Raw genomic sequence first — 24,038 nt, 5'->3', positions numbered from 1 at the left:
AGAACTGATAGAAGTGTATTTGGCATCTCAGTTCTTCCTACCATTGTTATTTTCTTCCTTTTATGGTTTTAGCTTTTATTACCCTTTCCTAAGTTGGGGGAAAATAATATGTATTTTTATATATAGGACTCCAAATTTTACCAACTGTTCCACATCCTCCAGTGATACAACTTCAGAAGTTCTTAGAACTAAACACAGAATTTACCATCACTTCTGCAGTGAGTCACAGAATCAAGGCAAAGAGATAACCCTTTTAATCTGCTTCCTACAGTTAAGTATGCACTAGAAAAATCAAGTAAGGATTTTTCCACAACATTTATGTTATCTGAGGAAGATGAGTCCAGTTCAAAGTCCAGATCATTCAGTTCTTTCTAAGGCAGCCTGACATCAGAGATCAGGAGATCCCTTGCTGTTTGTGTGACACTGTACATAAATCACAGATTAAACAAAATAACTTTTATTGCTAACTTGCAAATGTTCCTTAGTTTTTTCTTGTTACTTTCTGTTTTCATGTAATTCATTTTTGTGTGGACTTCTCTTGCCTTTTTTTTTTTAAAAAAAAAAAATAAAAAACTAAATCACAGTAAGAACTTAGATATTATGTTCAATACATAGTGAACCACTCTGGGAATCAATGCATTACGTGACCATTCCCTGTTCTACTCTATCACCAACAAAAAAAACTTAACAGCTTCCATAATCACCACTGTGAAAATCAGTTTTCTTAACTATTTTGTTTGCTTCCTTTCTGGCTCTCAGTTACATCGTATTTCATAAATGCTAAACATTATATGCTGCCAGTATGACTTAGTTAAAGCAATTTTGCCTCAAAACTTTTAACTGGATCACACTTGCCATCACTAACCTGTCAAAGGTACGGCCAAAGGACGATGACTTGTTAATATGAAGGTCACGAGTGAGATGCCATAGTACTGCAAACTTTGCATGAGCTTCCATTCTTATCTTCTGTGAATCAAATTGTAAGTTAGATCACAGTATAGCAACTTTTGACAACAACTGGGCATAGAGCAATCTAAAATATCAAGTATGTATTTTTACCAACTTTATATATTCAAATCCTGTCTTCTAATAGTAAAAGCAATAAGAGAGAACATATATTTGTGAACAACATTAAAGATTGTCCCCTCTCTTCATCTTGAACTTGTCTGCCTTAGTTTCCAGGTATTTAGAATATTTTCAAGTCATACTCAATGTATTAACTTGAACAATACTCATCCTATTCTCATGAGTTACATGTCTCTTTTTTTTTCAGTTAGTTTATCTATATCTCCACTAGAACTTTGGTAAAGAGAGAGCAGGAAGAAACACAGAAGCTGTTAAACAGAAAAACTCAAGGATACAGAAGCAGAGTGGCAGACAGAAAAAAATACTTAGGGGTAGTTAACCAGATTGTAGTGTCTGGAATCATGAGATTAAACACAGTAACCAAGGAAACAAGGGAATGAAAATGTGTTGGTAAGGGAGTCATAAGAATTCCCTTGCTATACATGATAGAATTTATCAAGAAGATACCAATTTTCACTAGGGAACACATAGTTTTGTTGTTGACAAAAAAAAACATGATTACTACAGCAGATGAATTCCAATGACTGCTAGTAACTTGAAGAATATTTAATGGTGAAAATGGTATTAAACTAACAATTGTTATGCCTTTCTCTCTTCACTGCAGCTGGTCAAGGAACGAGTTATTGAGCAAAACCGTAAACACAACAGTGAATGCCACACCATGATAAGAACATACGGGTAAATCTGTTAAAAATAGCTTTATTAAAGAGACAAGGAAGCTACTAGTCACTTGCAGGACTGAACAAGCAAAGTATGAAAATCAGGATGGTCATGCTGAAAAAAAAAAAAAAAAAAAAAAAAAGTCAAATATAATCAGAGCTTAAACTAAGTTACCAAAAGTCAGACAAGATGCTGATTGAGATTTTCACTTGTTTCTTTGTGAAACTTACAAACATGAGACCAAATCACAAACTGTGATAACTGTGATGATCTGGCATACTTCCACACCTATTTTATAACATGCAGTTTAAGCTTTGCAACAACTCACATCTGCCACTTTAACACAAATTTTAAGTAAAAGCTACAAAAAATAAAAACTAAAAATGTACAAAACCCACAAAATGATGCACTGCATCAGGTGTTCATTAAAAAAAATGAAACAGGACTTTGGAAAGAAAAGCATTTATTTAGAAAAAAATGCGATTTCTGGGAAAAAAAAAAAAAAAAAAAAAAAAAGCTGCTGCAAAATCTACAGTTGCACAAAACTTTTTGCTAAAACTTTCTGAATAAAAAGAAAATTTCACTTCCACAAGGACTCCATGCAAGCCCTTGCAATCCACGCTGGTAAGATGTAACTTATTCTCCTCACTTTACATTTAGCAAAAATGACCGAATGTCCCACAGCAGTTCACAGACCAGTAAAATACTTTAAACTGTAACTCATTAGCAGTTTTATCAAAATGCCAAACTGTGAACTGTGGTGATTAACAAACTGGCTCACAATTGCTTTTGTTGACCTGGTTACCCTGGTAGAAAGGCAGAAAGGCAACTTCTGCTAAATGACACAACCTGAAAATTTCAGTGTATGTAAGCAAGGAGTGGCCTATAATTCATTCTGCTGGGGTTGTGAACACAGGTCACTTATTTAAGAATTTAAAGCACTAGCTAAAACGACAGCAAAACAGAAGCTATCATTATGATAGCCAAGGTAATTTTTAAAAAACAGCCAGCAGTGAGTCAAGCAACTTCTGAACAGCAAAAGAAAACGGGAGAAATCCACTGAGATGGATCAGGAGCAAACATGATAGCCTGTGTCAGCAGAACAAGAAATAGGACAAGCTGCAAAATAAGAACCACAAAACAAACACCTGTCATACAGGCAAAGAAGCAGCATTCTTTTCACTAAGAGATTCTGTTCAAATTGTACTCCATGGCTGTTTAGAGGAGATAGCGATGGAAGAAAAAGGAAAGAGAAGCTTTAGCAGCATACTGAAGAAAGGTACACAGACAACTCAGATGTCAGGTGCCACATCACTTAGAGAGGATTAGGCAAGCACCACATTTCCCATGGACAGATGCAAAACAAACAAACCCTAACAATTATTGTTACAGCAGTTTAGTAAGTAGCTTGCAGAACAGACAAATGTGAACACTCAGTATTCAACTCTTTCAATGATATAACTACAAAACAGAGGGGCCGTATAACTGTAAAGAAGATTCTTCAATGAGGATACCTAGTTACTGTAACCTCCTTGCTTCCTAAAAGGAAAAAAAGAATCTCACAGGAATGCAAATAATTAATGAAGAGAAATGTCAGAAGAGGAAGCTCAAGCATACAGCACAGCTCTTGGGATCTGCAAGTAAAATACACTTACAAGCTACTCTTTTCTCTGATATTTACATTCATTTTTACAGAAAGAACCATAATCAGATAATGCATGAACGGCCAGAAAGACAAGAAAAGACTTGCTGCCAAAAAACAGAAAGGATACATGGCAGAAGTCATACAAGGCAGAAACAAAATAATACCATCAGACTCAGCAGACTCACTAAGTTTCTCACTGTAAGGAAAAGAACTGAAAGCAAATCTCGTGCTTTAGACGGAAGACAGTGACAAACAGAAAGGCAGATAAGGAGGGCACTTTGACCCAGAGACAGGGATCCACACAGTGCTGAGAGAAGAAATCAAAGCTCCCCCTATGAAAAAAGGGACAGACAAAGTAGTTTAAAAAAAAAAAAAAAAATCCTCTTCTCTTTCTCCACATATTGTGAAGGTAAAGAAGGAGAAAAGCACAGATTCTACTTTAGACGAATTATTAGAAGAAGATGCAAGAGTCAGGTGAAATAGGAAAGAGTATACCAGAGGTCAGAAAAAAAGGTGGTAAGGATGCAGCAAAATGAAGGGACCTTAAAAATAAAGAAGCTGTTCAGGGAAAGAGGAGTTGTTAGGAGAACTATCATTAAGAACCCTTTTTATGTATTTCTGAAACAGCAAGACAGCATGAAAACACGGATCAGATACAGAGATTAGGCTAAAATTTCTTGCCAGTGAAAATATAGGAAAGAAGGTCCTGGTGTCAGGGTGGAAGAATCCAATATTCTGCATGTAAGATAAGGATATTTTTTAACATTTGAAACAAACTTTCCAACACAATGCAACATTCTTAAAATTCTGAAGTTCATTTACATCCTCCTCTGAGGTACCAAGTCCTTTTTCCAAATATATTTTGCTAGTATCAAACATACACATAAAGCCATCTTTCAGTAACCACACATACAACTTACCTTGTCTCTATGAGTCAGCTGCTGACTAATAACATCTTCACAAATGCTAGAAGATGGTACAAGGTTGTGCAGCTGGTAGAAGAGCTCCACACTCTTCTGATGATGCTGAGGAGTTCCATCACCCAACTGGTCCCAAAGAGTTAAAGCAATATGCTTTGGACATGAAAACAGAAGTTGTAAGAGAGACAAGTGAATGAGTATCATGCCTTGTTTTGAATCATAGAATCATAGAATCACAAGGTTGGAAACGACCTGCAAGATCATCCAGTCCAACCACCCTTCCATTCCCAGTACCACAAGCACTAAACCACATCTCATAGCTCCTCACCCAGGCGCCTCCTGAACACTGCCAGGGACGGCGACTCCACCACCTCCCTGGGCAGCCATTCCAGTGCCTGACCACTCTCTGAGAGAAAAAGTTTCTCCTTATGTCCAACTTAAACCTCCTCTGGTACAACTTCTGGCCATTTCCTCGGGTCCTACTATTTGCCTGAGAGAAGAGGCCAGACCCTTTCTCATCACAACCTCCCTTCAGGAAGTTGTACAGTGCAATGCGGTCTCCCCTGAGCCTCCTCTTCTCCAGGCTGAACAATCCCAGCTCCTTCAGCTGCTCCTCATAAGACTTGTGCTCCAGACCCCTCACCAGTTTTGTTGCCCTTCTCTGGACACGTTCCAGGGCCTCAATGTCTTTCTTGTAGTGAGGAGCCCAAAACTGAACGTACTACTCGAGGTGTGGCCACACCAGTGCTGAGTAGAGGGGGATGATCACCTCCCTGCTCCTGCTGGCCACACTATTTCTAATGCAGGCCAGGATGCTGTTGGCCTTCTTGGCCACCTGGGCACACTGTCAGCTCATGTTCAGCCGAGCATCAGCCAACACCTCGAGGTCCCTTTCCTGTTCACAGTCATCCAACCACTCATCCCCAAGCCTGTAGTGCTGCATGGGGTTATTGTGGCCAAAGTGCAGAACCCGACACTTGGCCTAAAGTTTTGTTCTGAACTATGCTGAGTTCTATGCAGTTATGGGAAATGTATATGATGATGGCTTATGACAAAGAGGCAATCTATAAAACGGTTCTAATTGTATGAACATACATAGCTATCTGAAACACTGCAATAGCTAACCACACAAAGAAATCCTGTTACGAGTCAGAACTCACAGGTATCTCCAGAAATAAATTTCCACTTGAAAATAATTAACTACATAACACACCCTGCTCCTGATTTACATTTGTAATTTACAAAAGGTAATAAAAAAAGCGTGGTTTACCAGACTCATAAATCATGTATATCTATCTCCACTTCATATCTTTGCTAGTTAATGATTATGTTCAATCAGCTCTCACTTACGTTTGAACCTATATTTTTGAAAATAAGTATTCTCACCCAAGCAGCCAGTAAAACAATCACAGTGGGAAAAATTACTACATTTGCTCATTTAGACATCAACATGGATTACAGCTGTTATCAGAACACTCAGCAAGGAAAACTTTTTTTATCAAATCAAGAATGACTAAATGGCAACAACTGTCAGTCCTCATCAGTCAAGAAAAAAGTATAAAGAAAGCATCAGTGAGTTGCTGCACAGTACCTTAAAGAAATCTGTCTTTTCAGCCATGTATCTCAGATTGCCTTGTGTAAGAGGAGGTCTGATAACCACAGCCACTCTTCCCTGGTTAGGGCTAAGAGGCTGAGCTGTTTCCACATTGTTCAAATTTTCTCCAGTGACGAGTGCTACAGATTGAGTCAATCCAACCAAGTCCATCACAAGGGAAATAGTTACACCCTGAACACTGAAATCACTCGCTTGCTTGCAAGCATTCATTAAAGTCTGAAGCCAAAGTGGGGGCTGCACTTGTTCACAGTCTGAAATAAAAATCAGAGATATATTTTTATTTAACAACAATTTTGCTGTGAATTTTTTCTTCTATATTTCACAGCCATCAGCACATTTGTACCTTATCTTTCATTTTTCAACCTTGTCACCAAACCTGTTTAGCAAAGTGCACACAGGAGAGATACTTCCTGATGTATCTGTCTGAAAAATTAGCTAATCAAGAACGTAATCTTGTAAGACTTCAAATATTTAGTAACTAAAAAAGAGAAAATTTGAAGAAGGAAGGACAAAATACATTGTATAGAATTGCATCCACACAACTTCATACTTCAAGCAAAACTGTACTTTTAGTAGATGCATCTCTCTTCATTCACTGCCCATCCTCAGGGTGTTCTTAATCAGTAAATCATGTTTCAATAGTGCTGCTTATAGTCTGTAATAATTCACACACAAACACGAGTTGGTTCATACTTATTGTTTACATACACACAGAAACATATCCAAATCAAGCCTTTTCTGATAAAAAAAAAATTGAAAGAATTTACTGGAAACATGTAAATGTAAAAGTATCTGCAAAAACTGATACTTTCAGTGTCAGAAAATTGATCCTACTGATCAGATTTGCTTTCTGTGTTGGCTGTTGCTTTCTAACTGTTCCCACATTTAACACCACACACTATCCTAACAATCTAAGAGTTTTTCTCTGAATTCAGTGTCTTTATACACAGTCAACTCAAGTGAATAAAGCACCCCTCTACCTTAGGGATACCAAACTATTTTTTCTTAAACACCAGAAAGACTTCTTAATAGGTAAACAGTTCTACAATTAGATAATATGTCTTCACGTATGCCTACAAGGCACAAATACAGCATCTACTTAGAATTAAGGTGATTTCTAATTTGTATAATAATTCTGCCAAATAATTTAGAGCAAAAATATAGCTAACAATCCCACATAACATTCTACTGTTAACAGATACAAATGTTGTTTTGAGACTGAAGATGTTAAAAATGGAATTGAGGCAATAATAGCACACTTACTTGAGAAAATGAGAATGCAGCAATGGACAATATGCAAAATATAGCAGTACAGTTATATTCTCTCAATACAAGATTAATTTGGCTCCTTAACATAAATAACTGATGACACTCACTACTGGTTAAAGGCAATAGAATCATCATCAATATAACTCAAAAGCATTTTCCAATCTCAGGAACCCTTCAATAATAACAGCTTCCACTGCAGTAAAGAAACATAGCAATAGATAAAGAAAAGGCTGGTGCATGAATTACAATTACCTTCTCCTGTTTTCCAGCCAGCCAGCAGCACCTATAGAAAGCAGGGCTCCCTGGAAAGCTTTACAGTCCCATTCCCACTGCTACTCCTGTCTGCCATTCTGCACAGTTTATGTTCACATCTGAAGCAAAACCAAACTCTTTTACAGTTAACCTCAACCACCTGCAATTTATGTGTACCCCTCAAAGCCAAATTGCATAACAGACTCCAAACGCAACACTACAAATAAGAAAGCTCAGCTGGAAAATGAGCAATACAAATTTAAGACAATTAGCAAAGTGAATGGGATTCCTAGAAGTACTGCCTTCGTGTTCACGAGACATAAGTTATTATTCAAGTTTTATGGGCTTTCTCCTTTGGAATTCATAAGACAATGATGACCAGAAGTGTATAGAAATGTAACAAGCAGGCAGCTGATATTTCGAAGTTCTCTCAATCATCTGCCACAACACTCAATCATTCAATTGTAGGCTGGTAATATTTGAAAAACAAACAAACAAACAAACAAACAAAAAAAAAAACCTCACCAAACCATTAATTAAATATTTCACAGTCACATTATACAAGATTATCACAAAACATTCCTGGATTCACTCAGTAAAAAGGAACATTTGAAAGTCTAGGTACTACTCTAAGGCTTCAGTTTGTATAATTTATATTTGTTATCCCAATTCTAATTGGTTTCAAATCCCATCCCAGCATTGTTCCTGAGGAAATCTATGAAGAAAGAGTTAATTTTCAAAAAGCAAATAAACTGATAAAGAAGGAAACTTGTATTTCTGAGGGAAATGGTAAACAGGAGCACACACAAAGAATTAACACAATTATTTTAAAAATGTTTTGAAAGCAAGAACTATAGAAATGAAGAACAGAGTCCAGCTTACCAACTTCAGGCTTGCCAGGATGTAATTCTGAAGTACGGTTTCCCTCAGCAATGTAAACGGGAAAGCTTGAACATTCAAGATAAAGCTGACAAGCAGCAACAAAGGCAGGAAGGTATTCTTTTGGTGAATTTTTCTTGTTCATTTTTTTCACCTTAGCATCTCCTTGTGGTTCTCTATCCCATTTTGAGGTCTGTCCTTGCTCTCTAGCAGCGTCTACCAGAAGCTCTGTCCCTAAGGGCTGAGACGAGGAATTGCTCTGACTGATATACAGGTTGATAAATCTGGTTAGAAACTGTTGAACATACTCCAGACAACACTGCATTGCAGTCTTCTGTATTGTTTTCCCACTTCGAGTTGCTGTTCCCTGTGTTACTATGGAAGGAGGCTGTACAACAGTTTCCTCAGATCCCACGGTTGATGCTGTCTCAGTCTCTGAGGATGTGCTACCTATAATAGGAATGCCAGGTGCACCATGACCTTCATTTAGTGCTCTGTCAATGTCATCAGTAGTATCTGCCTGGTATTGTACAAACTCTGTGAATCCACTTTCTGATGATCGACTGCTTGGAGGATTTTCACCATCTTCAAACACATCATTAGGATTCTCGAGAGAAACGGATGGCACCTAATTAAGATAGAAGTTAAATGACTGTTTAAAATGGGTTATTTGTTAGTAAGAAAATATCTGTCACAAATGTATCACCCAGTTTTAAATCTATTCCTATAAACACATTTTCTGCAAAATAACATAGATTGCTAAGCGTTTTCATGGGCTCTTTCAGTAAGCTTAGCAGATCAACTGATAAAAAACAAGTCTAGTACTGTATGTGGACTTCCAGATACAAAAGAAGTCCACATACTGGACTGTATTAGAAGTGTAGCCAGCATGTCAAGGGAAGAGATGATTCCCTTCTGTACAGCAGTTTTAATGCCACATCTAGAATACTGTGCTCAAGTTTGTGTACTGGAGGGAGTAATCTCTAACATATGGAAATCCTCATTAGAATAATCTAACAGTGCAAACAAACTGTACAGAAGAAGTCACGGAATCTTCATTTTTGGAGATACTCCAAACCAAGTTAGATGCCATCCCAAGCAACCCAACCTAGCTTTAAAGTAGAATCCAACTCTGAAATCATTCCTACTTTGAGCAGTGACCCCCATCTATTACTTGCAATCTCAGTCACTGCATGATGTTCCTTTACTTTCTTCAGCCGGATCCGTTGGAGAGGAAGGATTTCAGGGCATGCCACTTCACATACCTGAAGTGGTCTGGTTGCATGGAACACGTTAAACAAAAATGTTGGAAGAGAAATAATTGCTGGTTGATTTGTATCTTCTATTTCTTTATTTGATATTTATTATTCTAAGACTTGACAATAAAACGACAGATAAGCATTAATCTGATGCACATAAAGTGAGTGAGAGGAGAATTAACATGTGCCAGATAGATAAGCAAAGCAGAGAACTCTTTCAAGTCCAGTTACTCTACAAGATCAGACTACTGAAGTGCATCCAGTGAACTTCAAACAGCAGTTTTAGTTAATTACTCTGAAACACTTCCAAATCATAAAATTATATACATGTAATATTAAGTCTGGGTAAAAACCCTTAAGAATCAAGACTTTTTTACCACAATGATGTAATTTCTTTTGATGATCCAAGTTTTATATGTATATTTCTTTATGTTAAGCTAAATCTAATGAAAACTAGTAGTCCAACACTGACTTAGAAAATCCACTTCTCATTAAAGAAAAATGGACAAACGAAGTACCATTCTTTTTCCCCTGACACTGTTCAATATAACATCATTTACCTTTTTATTTTCCCATTCTTTGATGGAGCTGCTGTGTCCACTAGGAAGCTGCAGTGTACCATCCATACCCGCAGAGAGCAGGGGAGGTTGAACCTTACTAAGGATCTTCGAGCAGAGTCTGAGAGAATCCGTAAGCTCAGACAAGTGCAAAGTGTGAAGATGGCTCGTCAATGCAGAAATCATTCTGAGCAACAGCTGAGGCAAGTGCTCTGTCTGTATTTCAATGTAAGTCTCCTGAAATAGAAATAGTACATCTCAGGTGTTGGAACACAAACTCCATCTTAAAATTATTTGCTATAACAATGTTACTGGCCATCTGATTAACTGTGTTCCAAATGCATTGAAAATTAAAAAAAAAAAAAAAAAAAAAAAAAAAGAAAACCTTAACATCTGAGAAGAAGAACTACATACTTTTAAAAATTTAGAAAATTAACTTTACAAGCAAGTAACCAACAGATACACTTCTTTCTTTCAGAAGTGTACATCATGCATGTGCACATGTACTACATACATGTTACAATGTATTTTAATAAGATTAAATAATAACACTATTATTTTAATAACCTTAACATACGAATTTAAGAACAACAACAAAAAAGATAAACAGAAGTGTAATAAGTATAAATAAATGAAAAACAGGCTGATTGCCATACCTGACACAGCACTCTCATGCTTCTAGTAGGCTTTGAAATGAGAAAGCAAAGAATTGAAGAAAGACAGTATAGAAAGCAAAACAGTTTCAACAGTCATTGCTACATTAAGCAATGCCAACAGATGATACATTATCATGACATTTAAAGGAATCTTAAAAGAAAGTTGTGTATCTAACTGACAAATACATAGTTACAGAAGACCATGCTTGTAATTAATACAGTGGCATTTTGAGAAAAGAAACAGAGGACAAACAACAACAAAAAAGTTTCAGGTATAAGCATCATAACTTCATTTAAAGATGCCCAACAATTAAATAAATTTAACAAAGCAGATATGCTATTTCCGTAGACTTTAAACATACAGTATTCCAGTATTAGCAACAGATAAAGCAGTTCTTACCAAAGAAACTATATCCAACAAAAAATCCACTAACAAGCAGAAATTTGTCAGGGGTAACTCAGATTGCTCATTACCACCCGCAGGCCCAGTTTGAAGTCTGGCGTGTAATGTCCTCCTGCAAAATTCAAACAAAGTTTAAACGTCATTTTTTTGCTCCTCTTAAATTAACCACATTACTGCAATACAAAGCTGTGCACACCAAGGACAATCCTAACAGAAAAAGGAGACTCCTTGTTTGTTTGTAAGTACCTCACTTGACCCCTCTGTGACTTCTACTGCAAGCACGCAACCATCCTTTCACTGTAGAAGGGTCTTTATTCATAAAACAACGAAATGCAAGCTGAAGAAAACTGCATTTGTACACCACCACTTACAGCAACATTTAATGCCACAAGCATAGTCACCAATAACAGAATTAAAGGAATGGGGCTACTGAAAATTGTTATTTTGAAGAGATCAAAAGCCAAGGCATCAAAAATTTAAGATAAAAATAACCAAAAATAAAATAAAAGACCCATGAAGCTTTAAAGCTGCACAAGATGAAAACAAAACAAGCTCATCTGAACATTCACTTCACTGTCAAATACCTGCATTGCTTTACTATCAACAAGATGACTTTTATAATTTAGACAAAACAAAAACATCCTCCGAAAGCATGTTGCTATCTGAAAATATGATAAAGGATACAAGCAAAACAATTTGTTTCTCCAATTCATTCATGAGGCTGGTGGGATGTAAGTTCAGCCAAAGTTTTGTTCAGCAGTCAAGAAAGCTGCAATGCTTCCAGGTGCAGTCTCACCAGTGCAGAGCAAAGGGACAGTGACTTCCCTAGCCCTGCTGGCCACACAATTCCTGATGCAGGCCTGGATACCGTTGGCCTTCTTGGCCACATGGGCATGCTGCTGGCTCACATTCACCAGCTGTCAATCACCAACCCTAGCTCCTTTTCTGCCAGGCATCTTTCCATTCACTCTTCCCCATGCCCACAGCACTGCATATGGCTGCTGTGACCCAAGTGTAGGACCTAGCACTGAGCCTTGGTGAATGTTGTGACTGGACTCAGCTCACTGATCCATCCTATCCGAACTCCTCTGCAGTGAATTTCTACCCTCAAGATCAACAGCCCATCCCCTCATCTAGATCTGATAAAAATGTTCAACAGAACTGTCTCCAGCACTGAGCCCTGGGGAATGCCACAGGTCAGTTGCAAATGAATCTAAACTTCGTTCACGTGGACTCTTTGAGCCTGGTCAATGAGGCAGTTCTTTACCAAACTGTATACTTCTCCAAGCAATGAGCAGCCAGCTTCTCTAGAATACTGTGAAAAACTGTCAAATGCTTTACTAAAATACAGATAAACAACATTCACAGCTTTTCCCTCATCTATTAAGTGGGTCATCTTGTCATAGAAGATAAGCAGGTTAGTCAGACTTACAGCCTAGATGATCACATTTACATTAGGTTAAATTCTATGATGAAAACAAAAAGAAAAAAACCAAACAACTATAAAACAAAAGCTAACTTCAATTTTACATACACAGAGAGAAAGTATTATTTCCTACCTACAACACTCTTCAAACCAACGAGCAATGTAATCCCACATATAATAAGGCTCAAAGGAATTGAATAGGAGATTGGCAGTTTTGATCAATTCTGCTGTTTTCTTGTTTTCCCTCAGTTTGCTAAAAGAAAATAAAAGAAATATTTAATATTTTTATGCTTCATTTCTGAGTTACTTAACCACATGTCAAGTTCATCCACCAACAGTTGATACTGATGAATCACCATCTCCCCCAGCTCCAACCCTGCCTTAGAGTTCAGTACAGCAATAGGCCCAGTACACCCTTGTCTCTGTATGGTTGCTAGCCTTCCTGTCTGTTTTCTCATTATCTCTCCCATAGTTGTTTCTTCCACACTTGGGGCTTCCCTCTTCTGCATTTTAAGACAGACATCAGAAACCTTAAAATACTTTTTATACTTCTCTCCATCTTCAATTTTATTCTATGATACAGCCAGCAAAATACTGAATTTCAGCTGTATCGAGCAAACATTTTTGTCATGGAAAAAAGAAAAAAAAAAAGAGTAAATTTCATTCTAAAAAATGAATAAAAAAAAACCAGAAACAAAAAACAACAATATCCCTGCAGACCTTAACACAGAGCACAGAAGTTGCAATTGCTATCAATAGAACCCATATCAGAAAGAAAACAAGGTCACAGTCTCACAGGCTTTGCAATCATGGCCTAGATACAGCATACACAAAAAGGCTTTTTTTTTTTAAATACAAAATACATTCCATGTATCAATCACCTGCTCAGCTGCGTGTGATCTTTGTTGAAAGAAGGCTCTGCCTGAAGCTCCAGCTCCGTTTTGCACTGTGTATATAATGTTCGAAATACTTCAATCAACACATCCTCTAGGATGGCAGGGCCTAAAGAGAAATACCAGCAATTATAGTCTTGTAAGTTACAACACCATAGCAATCCACATGTGAAACTTAAATAATTAGCTAGCTGTGGTTACTGAAACCACAAAATTCCTTCTGTTCAATTTCATAAACTATATACATTTCAGAAAGGCTTTTTTTGTTTGTTTGTTTTTTGCTTTCTAGAAATAACCAGGCAATTACAATAACCAGAACTATAATAAATCACAAGAGAAATTTTTTCCCATATGTATACAATGACTGCTTGCACACAAACACGTCTAGTTCAAAAGCAAAACACATTAGCATAGCTCATGTTCAAGCAGACTCCCAGGTATTATTAGCTTCATTGAAATGTGACTTCATAGATTCCTAATCAGAGGTAGTTTTTAAACAACTATTTTGGAATACCTGCTCAGAAGCTAACTCATGCTGTTAATATACAAAAAATATACTCAAACATTTTAAACCAAATTATGCAAGATAAAACATTCTGAACATTTTCCTTTTAAATTGAGGCATGTTTTGTTTAATTCCAGATAGAAATATGGGATTTTTTTTTTCTTTTAAATACCATCTGCTGAGATAAACTCTGAATTTTAAGGGAAAAAAAAAATTAACAAACAACACTTCTGAGATCAGTTGATTAGTTCAAAAAGTGATCCTGATGAAATATTTGTTTTCTGGTCATGTCATTTAGCCTCATTTAACTGCCTTCAGTGACAGTACGATCACTGAGTCAAGTTGAAATCTCACTAGCTTCTTCTGTGTCACTTTGCTGAAAGAATTCTCAGAGTGTCACTTACCTTATGAAAACTTCATGTGCACATTGCCTCTCAAAAAATAAACTGGCCCCAGAAAATACAAACTGACCCCAGAATTCAAAAAGTATCAGGAAGACAACAAGTTCTTGTCAGATATTTTGTTCTTGGTAGTCTGTCTTAACCACTTTCTTTTCAGGTTGCACCCTTACAAGTGATGCATTTTTAAGCTTTTATTACTCTACCCTCAAATCTTAGGGCATACACAGAAAATTTTGCTAATGTTTAGTCACCTTTAAAACTGTTGTAATAAAAAAAAGGCTTAATTGTTTTCAGTTCTTTCATCTTACCTACTTTCATTCTCAGTGCTTTGCACTTACCTGCTGAAAACTGCATGTTAACATTTAAAACAGTGAAAAACAAAAATAAAAATGAAGTAATACTTGCTTCCTTACAGATAGTAATTTTGTAATGAAGTGTTTTGTTGCTAATATCTCTGATCTCTCTGTGTACATTAGCAGAATGACCATATTGTTCCCAAAAGCAACACCTGAGATTTAAAACAGTAAAGTCACTATTTGAATAAAGAAATGAGAAATAGTGTATTTGCATTTCTTTCAACATGCTTTTTTTCTGCCTATGACTTCAGCTTTCTGTTCCCTGTGGTGAACGTAGAAGAAAATGACTTTGAATGAGGATAAATCACAACCACATTAAATAATTGGCTTGGAAGATCTAGAAATCCAGCTAACCGGCTGATACTAACACTGTCCTTAGGAATACAGCTTTGTTTTAAGTTGACCAACAGAAGAAAAAAAAACAACAGTTATGCCAAGTCATGTAAAACAAAACAAAGACTAGAAGTAGGAAAATGAAAATTACCCAGTTCAGGCTTATCCAGCAAACTGATAAGAATTCGAAAAGGCTTTAAGTCTTGCATTAACGTGCTTTCTTCGCCATGTCCGTTAACTTGTAATATTCCAGTCATGGCCTACGAAGAACAATAGTGTAAGAGAGAAAAGAAAAACCAAACAGAAAACAGTTTTTGAAGAAATCAGCAGGGCTGCATATAAATGGAAAACTCTCAGTACTAGAAACCATTATCTCACTGCAGCTCATTGTCTCCAAGTTTTAACACTCTCTCAGTTTTCCAAGGAGATAAAATTCTCATCTACAGAAATATTAACAAGTATATACCACAAGTCAAAAGAACACCCAGTAACATATTTTAAATAGGTAACATCTCACAGCTTCCTGAAAATACAAATGACAACAAGAAAAGTAATGAAGAAACTCGATGAGAATGTAAGGTAGGCAGATGTAGAATTTAAGGAAGAAATAAAAAAGTAATCTGTCCATCTATCCCACAAAAATCTATGTTGTACATCACTTTCTTGACTAAGTTGAAGAGACAGCAACGACAATTTCAAAACAACAGAAAAACTGAGTTTCTGCACTAAAGCAGTTTAGAGTACAAGCTGTAGAATTAAAAATAGCCCAACTAAACTGCTACAGACTCAGTTCAGTTTTCTCTGTTGCTGACATTCCTTTTTTTTTTTTTTTTTTTTAAATTTTATTTTACAGCTTCTGAAGAAGAGAAAGAAGGAAGCGAGGAAATGAGGCAGGAAAACAGATTCAGCTTTTATATCCACTATAAATCAGGTGGTATAAGCCAATATCTTGAAAGAGAAATCTTTTGTACTGCAATGTGCCTTTGGAAGGTCAGAATTCTCATTACATTATCTCAGTGAATAAGATGGGAGGAATAAATGAATAAGAAGACATACAGAGAAGGCAGCAAAAAAGAATGTTTTTGAAATCTTCTCAAAGACTGCAAATGGTTTTTACAAGGCATATGTAATTCATATTATGTAGACCAAACAATTGCTTTTGATGTCATGAAAACGATTTAAAGCAAAAAATGTAAGACAATGATCATTGCCAAAAATTGTCACTTCCCAATCTAGTGTAACAGTAGGGCCTGCTTAAAGATCTACATCAACTCTACACTGCTTGTAGTTTTTTCAGACAGGAAAGCTTTTATGACACTAAGACACACATACAGATTTAGAAGGACAATCAGAACTTTCTAACAAGTGCCAAAAAGATGCTAAAAGCCTACCAGATTTTGTACAGAAAGAAAATTGTGAAGAATTTCTGAATTATCTGCCACAGGAGGCAGAAAGATGACAAGAAAAAGATGAGAGAGGGCCAGCAATGTCCTTGCTTCATTAGAATTCAGGTCACTTTCTCATCAGTAAAACAGCAGATCTCATTAACTTCATTTTAAACTGGAAGTGCTTATTCTCCACTGGATTTCACCTTTAAGTTGTTGAGAGCTAAATATGCTTTTGTCAGCAAATCAGATTGAAATCCTCACTGTAATTCCTATACATAGTACTGCAATTCTTACTATCAGAAACATTTAAACTTAACAATTTGCCTTAATAAGAAAAGTTCTACCTGATTTAAAGATCAGGCACAGCACCTTGAAAGACATCTGTATCCTCCAATTACTGTTAGAGAAGAAACACCAGTCCTTGAGACCAGGTAAACTCAGCACATTTAGCAAGGTTTTAAGGGTCAAACAGCATGACAGTCAACTATCCCGAACTATCAATGGATAACAATGGACAGCCAAAAGAACCTTCTCCTTGCCTAGAGGGAAAGAAGATCATTTATGCCCAGGCCTTCTGAGGAATGTTTACCTAATCAAAATTTTATGATTCCCAAAATATAGGAATTTTCCGAATCTACATCAGTGAAAATAACTCCACAGTTCTGTCTTGTTATGTGTTGGGCTTATAATCAAATATCTTTCATGTGTGCTGCTTTCATGGAAGAACAGGACAGGCAAGAATCTAATACTTGTCCTCACCATACCATCACTTTAAAGAATGACATTACCTTATATTTATTACGTGTTTCATTGAGATGGTTTCAGAAGAGGAGGACAAAATACCACAGTAAGACAGAAATTGAAACGTCAAGTCTAAAGACAAAAATAGTAATTTTGATCATTATCTACTTCTATGTGCTACGATAAAATATTGTATGCCTACCTGGACTAACATTTCCTTAGAGAAGGTGTTGAAATAATAAGTAGCATGCTCCTCGGGATTGCTGTGCCTTGTACTTCTGGGTCCTATAAGGGCACCATTGTTATCAAAACCTTAAAGGAAACAGAAGACAAGGCAATAAATACTTGTCTCTTAATAGAATATTTTGTCAATTTCTTTAAATTACAAATCAACACACTAGCACTGATAACTTACCAAGGTGATGTCCAAGTAATGTTGGCAAGAGAGAGATGATTTAAAAGAGTTTAATATAGGAACTAATTGATACTTCCATACAAGCAGTTTGCACACAAGTTACAGAATTTAGCTTCACACAACACCACCAATCAAATTGCTTATCACACAAAGTGTCCAAAGCCTGCATAGTTCTAGGAAAACACTCTAAGACTATGTCTCATAAGAATATATCAGTATTAATAATAAGAGAACACAGAATTTGGTATTTTAAATATAAATAGATAATCACTAAAAACACTCTGATATGACTAAAATACCTATACAGAGAGAATATTAGTCATCTACTGATCATTCGTATTCCAAAAAAGCAACTTTATTATTATAAATTTAAAAGAAGATAAACTTTCGCTTTGAAAGGTTTCTAAATTTTACCAATTTATTTTATTTTTTTCTTTTTTCAGAAGAACCAAGTAAATATTTACTCCATTCCTCAGTTCTTGTTCAGAATTAACCAAAAAAAAAACAAAAACAAAAACAAAAACAAGGAAGGAAAGCCTAAGAAGATTAATTCCAACTTAAAACAACCATTGTTATCAATGGTTAAGCTAGCATGGGTTCAAAGAGACAGAATGTCATATTTACACCTAGAGATATAATAAGACATCTCCAGATATAAAACAATAAGGAGGAATAGCCAACACCAGAATTAAATAATCTCATGCAGAATATAAGAGTTCAGAGAGTCCTCAAATATAACCAACTCCTTTATGCACACACAAAAAGGAGCACAACATCAAAAAAAACCAAGCATAGCCATATTGTCATTTACTCTCTCCAAAGATACACAAAATGGAGGCACCAGCAATTCATAAAACAGGTCCAGAAAAATTCATTTTGAAACCTTTTTCTGAAGTTTCACCATTTTTCTGTGGAGATAGCTGTAGAAACTTACACAACTGAAAAAACACTGATTTTTAAAAAAGCATGAATTATCTTCTTCAATGACAGTAGATGATACATCTAATCCCCCAAACTTAGCTGAAATGTTGGTACAGTGCTTAATTTGGGAATTACTGTTCTCTAAGTTGGATAATGTAGGTATCTGAATGCATGATTGTGCATTTCACTGTCATTCTTCAGAAGATGAACACTTTGCAAGTCACAGACTTCAGAAGTTATTAAGGCATTAATAAAGATTTTTTAATAAAGATTTTAATAAAGCTGAAGTTAGTATACCTAGTGGTATCCATTTGGCAATAAGTTATGTGAATTTGAAATACAGTATTAAAAATGAACAATCTATTTAGTTCTATAAACAGCAAAACTAAAGAAATACAGAAAGAATTTTTTTTTCATGATAATCCATTAAATCCCTGCAACTTCTTCGGCAACAAAACTAATTCCCATATGCAAAATTTTGCTGATCTCATCCCTACCTTACTACTTTCAGTTCTCTCTTTCATGTTCTCCGACTATTTACCCACAAGCTACCTGCCTTTCATGTCTTATCTACCAGCTGGGAAATATACAACAGTTGCTGGGAAGGGCTCTGGATAGCCTGAGAAGCCCAAAAGTATTGGCTGGTGAGCTGGAAAGCTAAACAAAAAAGGTAAAAGCAGAACATGAAACAGTTTTCCCTCCAGTTTCCTTCCACTCAGTCTCCAGATTCTACGACAGTTTTACGAATTTACATGTCAGAGGTGCTGACTTCCATATTTAAGTGCTCTGACAGTGATCATAAGGAAAAACAGGCTGCATGCAACCACTGATTTCATTTTCTCAAAACAAGACTGAATAAAAGTAATTTTTTTAAAAAAAGTTTTCTCGTTTTCTAAATATTACCCAAAGTAATTACTAAAATCTTCTAAACATCTCTTCTTCTCTATCACTCTTTTTTGACTATCAACTGCTTTCATAGAAAAGAATAAACACGTATTACATTAGTAATCTATCATTTGATAGAAGTGAAAGTGTCTGTCATGTCATCAGTCCATTTGCACTCCCAGAAAGGGGTTGAAGTTCTGTATTAGCACCTTGAAGACCAATTAAAGTGATTGGTGATTTGTTAATTCAACCACACAAATATTTAACAAAGCCTGAAGTTAAGGTTTGCATATTCAGTCCTCCATCAATATATTATCAACACATTTTGACACTGTTTCACTTTCATCCTCTCTCTTTCCTACTATGCTCCAACTGTTCGATGCTGTAATGCCTGTTATCAATTCTTCCATTGTAAGATCTTGGGGAGACAAAACTTGCCTTTCAATGTCCACTTATGCAGGCCTATTACACTGGAATTTCTTCCTGAATGCAGCCCATATAACCACTGCTACAAGAAAATGCACAAATAATTTATGTAACAGGAAGCAGTTCCAGAATGACATTCTTCATTTGTTATGCCAACAGAGAAGGATGCTGCTTTTCTTCCTAACAATACAAAAGATATTTCCCTTTTCCAATAATCATTTTCTCCGTAACACAAAATGCAGCCAATGGACAAATGATTTTTCTTCAACTTTCAGTCAAAAATAAAACAAATTACCTAATAAAACAAACCTACCCAGCAGCCATGCATAAAGCCTTCGGTTGAGTGACATATCCCTGCGCAGTACCACATGTAGGGCTGCTGACAAAATTCTGATCATGTCGGGACGCGTTGCCTGAAGAAGTTAGAAACATGACTCAATTTAACTATGAAAAGCAACACTTTTTCTAATCTAGCAGCTTAGCATACACAAAACCAGTTAATTTCATATTCCAGTATGCAGTTGTTATTTGAATAGACTCTTAGTAACAGCATGCACCCTTTATGAACAGCAAAAATACTTGACTTCATTAACAACTCATTTTTTTCTAATTAATGAAAATACCTTGTAAAAAACCCTATGAAGCAAATTACACTAACATCTAGTTAAAAAATTAAAAAGCTATTTAAAATTCTTTAGTCTACCCATTATTGTTTTTGAAGGCTTTTGTAAATCTTAATATTAAAATCAGAAATAAGCATCCTAGTATCTAAACAGACACGCAACACACTCATGTAGCAACTGATAATGCGAACAGTTCCATAAAGCAAGAACAGAGTTCTTTTTACAGCAAAGTAAGAAATTCCCATCATTTCTGAGAAAGTATGAATCAATTTCATGTGCATATATTAAAAAATAATAATTGAAAAAAAAAATGAAGAAGAGACCTTATATCAATAAACAAATCATCTTTAATTCTCTCATGTTCTGAAGCACTTATTCTAAAAAGATCAACTTTAACTGCTTTTCAACACTTAAGAACTGAAAACAGAACATGAACAGGTAACTTGTTTGCAGATGAAATTAGGACAAACTAAAAGCTATTGATTAACACTACATTGGGTTTGTGGACACAAAAGTTAAAAGATAATGCATAAAGTTAGAAAGAACAAGGGCCAAGATCATGACGTGAGAATAACCAAATCTATCAGAGCAACTCTTACACATGAATCTATTCAATCATGGAATAAATCATTAATAAATATTTCTAAGTGCTGCTAATAATTAAGCAGTAGAGTACACTTAGGAGTCTGCTAATTAGTATCTCTTATATTAATAGCCTACCTGGCTCATATGGAAAGGAAAACAAAAAAGGATAAGGTCCAGCGTGCTCCGTTGTACTAAAACACTGGTATCCTGCACTGATGTGCTTACTGCTTCCACCTGAAGTAACAGAATTGTTGCAAGTAGATGTAACTGAACATTCATAAAATAAAAATAGTCACTTATAAATACAGTGATATGTATAACATAGCTATTTTTAAATAATTTTGAATAATTACACAAGATAAAAACAGAAATAGTTATTTTATCACTGAATCATAGAATGGCCTGGGTAGAAAAGGACCACAATGATCATCTAGTTTCAACCCCCCTGCTATGTGCAGAGTCACTAACAACTAGACCAGGCTGCCCAGAGGAAACACAATCAATAGATTCCATGAACTATATAAACATTAAACTTTTGCTCTATGGTAGCAGTATATTAAAGGACAAAACAACACTATACATTCTTCAAAAATACAAAAAAACCCACATTTTTAACTGATGAGTAACGCATGGACAGCTTTACACAAAACTTAAGCAGTTCTGAAACATTAATTCAGCTTTGCAACATTTATCATACCCCCAAAACATCACTTTAATTGGAGGCAGAACAAATAAATGCATTTTTTTTTTTTTTAATTTATTATTTTCAAAGGCTATATTCAAAGATACAGAAGACATTTAAGCCACTCTGGAAGTATGTTATTACATAACCAAGCCTAACACCGATGTTACTGGTGTCAATAAAACATTACCATTAATTCAATATCACTGCCAATTATATAGAGTTGATCTTCCATTGAAAGCTTCCTATTCAAATGGGAGAGAACGTAAGTGATTCCAGGCAAGCGAACCGCAGGGCTTGTGAGAAGACTACCCCAGAGAGCACTATAGAACGCCGACTGATCCACAGCTGAGGCAACCTTCTCCAACAGTGTGTTTGTTCTACAAAATAAAGTCATCAGCTGAATTAGGTCATGCATCACAGTCCTTGCCACTATCCCCAACTCTAATAAATAAATAATCAAGTCTTACAGGAAGACTAACACTGTATTTTGGGTGGCTGATCATGTTCTGAGCCACTGAATGCAACCTGGACACAATGATCTAACCTAGCAAGCCAGCCTGCCTTACAAAATGCTTCTGCTTGCCTACAGAAAGTCTAACTATTCCTCCTGCTCAAGCAGGCTTTTCATCTGCTACTTAAGGCAACTGTTGCTAAACACAGAACAGGAGAGCACATCTACTTAAGGATGCAGCTTTTGTTCCCTTGTTCCTTGCACCAAGCACTTCTGTCAGTAGTGCATAACAACCATTTGAGCAAGAGCAATCCCTTCCATTATCCTCATTTCTGCCATCTCCTGGGGCACCTTCACACAACTATGACAGACCTGGGAGGCAAGCAAAGTGCCCCCCCCAGAGTAATGGAAACTACGTAGCAAAGAAGTAGCCCCTTACCCACTAAAATAGGTATACCAACTACACTGTATCTACAGGAAAGAGGTACTGTTACAATTGTGCTTCATGTACAAGTTGAAATACCCCAGCTTCTGGAGCTCCAAGCAACATTCCTGGAAATACCCAGAATATGTCAGCACATTAACAATTCCACTAACACAATGACTTGGAGTGCAACTCATCCTTTGCTTTGTTAAGATCCCAATGCACCAGACATTATGGTCAAGATACCCAGAAAGCCTAAGCCCACTTAAAGTAAGAATTATTACCTCCCAGGCCACTGTGTTCAAAATATACTAATAACCTATGCAGACATGTGGATCATTGCTGTCTGACTCTAATGTAGGTGTTTTAATGATACTTTAGATATGGTAAAGAATAAACCTTAACAACAGAAGCTTAGGCTGCGTCCTGAATTCAGTTACATGTTTTATACTATGACTACAGCAAATATAACTTCAGTGGAAAGAAACAAGCAGTAAATTCACAGAATCCCAGGACGGCTAAGGCTGAAAGGGTCCTGTGAACATGTGGTCCAGGCAATGTCCAAGCAAGGATACCCAGAGCAGGGTGCAAAGGAACACATCAAGACAACTTCTGAAGAGCAACAAGGAAGAGACTCCACAGCCTCTGGGCTCTCTGAGCCAACACTCCATCACCCACACAGTAAACAAGTGCTTCTAGACTCTAGACTGGTTCCTAGTTTCTCTAGTTCCTAACATGCTATACATCTCCAGAACTGAATTATAACACTAAGTCTACTTACTGTCAATTCTCTTTCAACATCAGGAACAATTAACAGTTAATCTATCATAAGTAATGTTAGGCATCTTCCATCGTAATGCTCAGTTGCAATTAATATGACTGAATGAAACTAAATATCATCTCTTAAAAAAAAAAATAATCTACAAATATTTAATGAAAAGTTGCAAGAAAAATAATCAGTCATATTGCTTTATTAGCATATCCATTCTTACCTTTCATAGTATTCTGACCCCTCCTCTAAACCAGGCAGAATTCCAGTTAACAGTCCTTGCAGACCTGGTTTCAGTGTTTTCCCCAGAGGGAGGTAGTAAATCTCATACAGACTCAGCAACGTTGGCTTGACAGACATAGCGGCATTGGCAAGGAGTGGAAACAGCCCAGAACTGTGGGGAAAAATTTCTATATACATATATATATATTTGGAAATTGCACAAGTGAGACAATTTATGTTTACAATGAAATACTTAGAGGAAAAAAAAATGTTTTTGAGTTTAACTTGAAAAATCAAAGTTAATGAAAGCTACAAATATAATCAGCTAAATAAAGCAGAGCTTTCTAGATACTAAAAACATTTTTGTTATTGGTACTAAATATAACAG

The 24,038-nt window shown here is 36.1% G+C and overlaps 1 protein-coding gene across 6 annotated transcripts in view; it reads right to left on the bottom strand.

Annotated features, from left to right (window-relative positions):
• DOP1A (DOP1 leucine zipper like protein A) overlaps window positions 1-24,038 on the bottom strand; it is a 60,797-nt gene that overhangs the window by 23,717 nt on the left and 13,042 nt on the right. For all 6 annotated transcript variants that reach the window (XR_006168409.1, XM_042816492.1, XM_042816502.1 and 3 more), the window contains exons 4-17: window positions 23,652-23,822; window positions 21,972-22,161; window positions 21,235-21,333; window positions 20,205-20,304; window positions 17,447-17,556; window positions 15,267-15,375; window positions 13,509-13,629; window positions 12,761-12,880; window positions 11,199-11,313; window positions 10,146-10,379; window positions 8,330-8,954; window positions 5,903-6,177; window positions 4,312-4,464; window positions 866-966 (exon numbers count right to left, since the gene is read on the bottom strand). Coding sequence is in view for 5 of the 6 variants with exons in the window: in XM_042816492.1 (XP_042672426.1) it covers window positions 866-966; window positions 4,312-4,464; window positions 5,903-6,177; window positions 8,330-8,954; window positions 10,146-10,379; window positions 11,199-11,313; window positions 12,761-12,880; window positions 13,509-13,629; window positions 15,267-15,375; window positions 17,447-17,556; window positions 20,205-20,304; window positions 21,235-21,333; window positions 21,972-22,161; window positions 23,652-23,822 (2,523 nt within the window). In the remaining variant the exon portion in view is untranslated. The remainder of the gene's footprint in view (window positions 1-865; window positions 967-4,311; window positions 4,465-5,902; window positions 6,178-8,329; window positions 8,955-10,145; window positions 10,380-11,198; window positions 11,314-12,760; window positions 12,881-13,508; window positions 13,630-15,266; window positions 15,376-17,446; window positions 17,557-20,204; window positions 20,305-21,234; window positions 21,334-21,971; window positions 22,162-23,651; window positions 23,823-24,038) is intronic.

Source organism: Centrocercus urophasianus, unplaced genomic scaffold (assembly GCF_019232065.1).
Source record: "Centrocercus urophasianus isolate 14NV4802_14NV808 unplaced genomic scaffold, USGS_Curo_1.0 seq_10, whole genome shotgun sequence".
Taxonomy (NCBI): Eukaryota; Metazoa; Chordata; class Aves; order Galliformes; family Phasianidae; genus Centrocercus; species Centrocercus urophasianus.
Note: the sequence above shows the minus strand (reverse complement) of the source record. Positions and strands in the feature narration are given on the sequence as shown.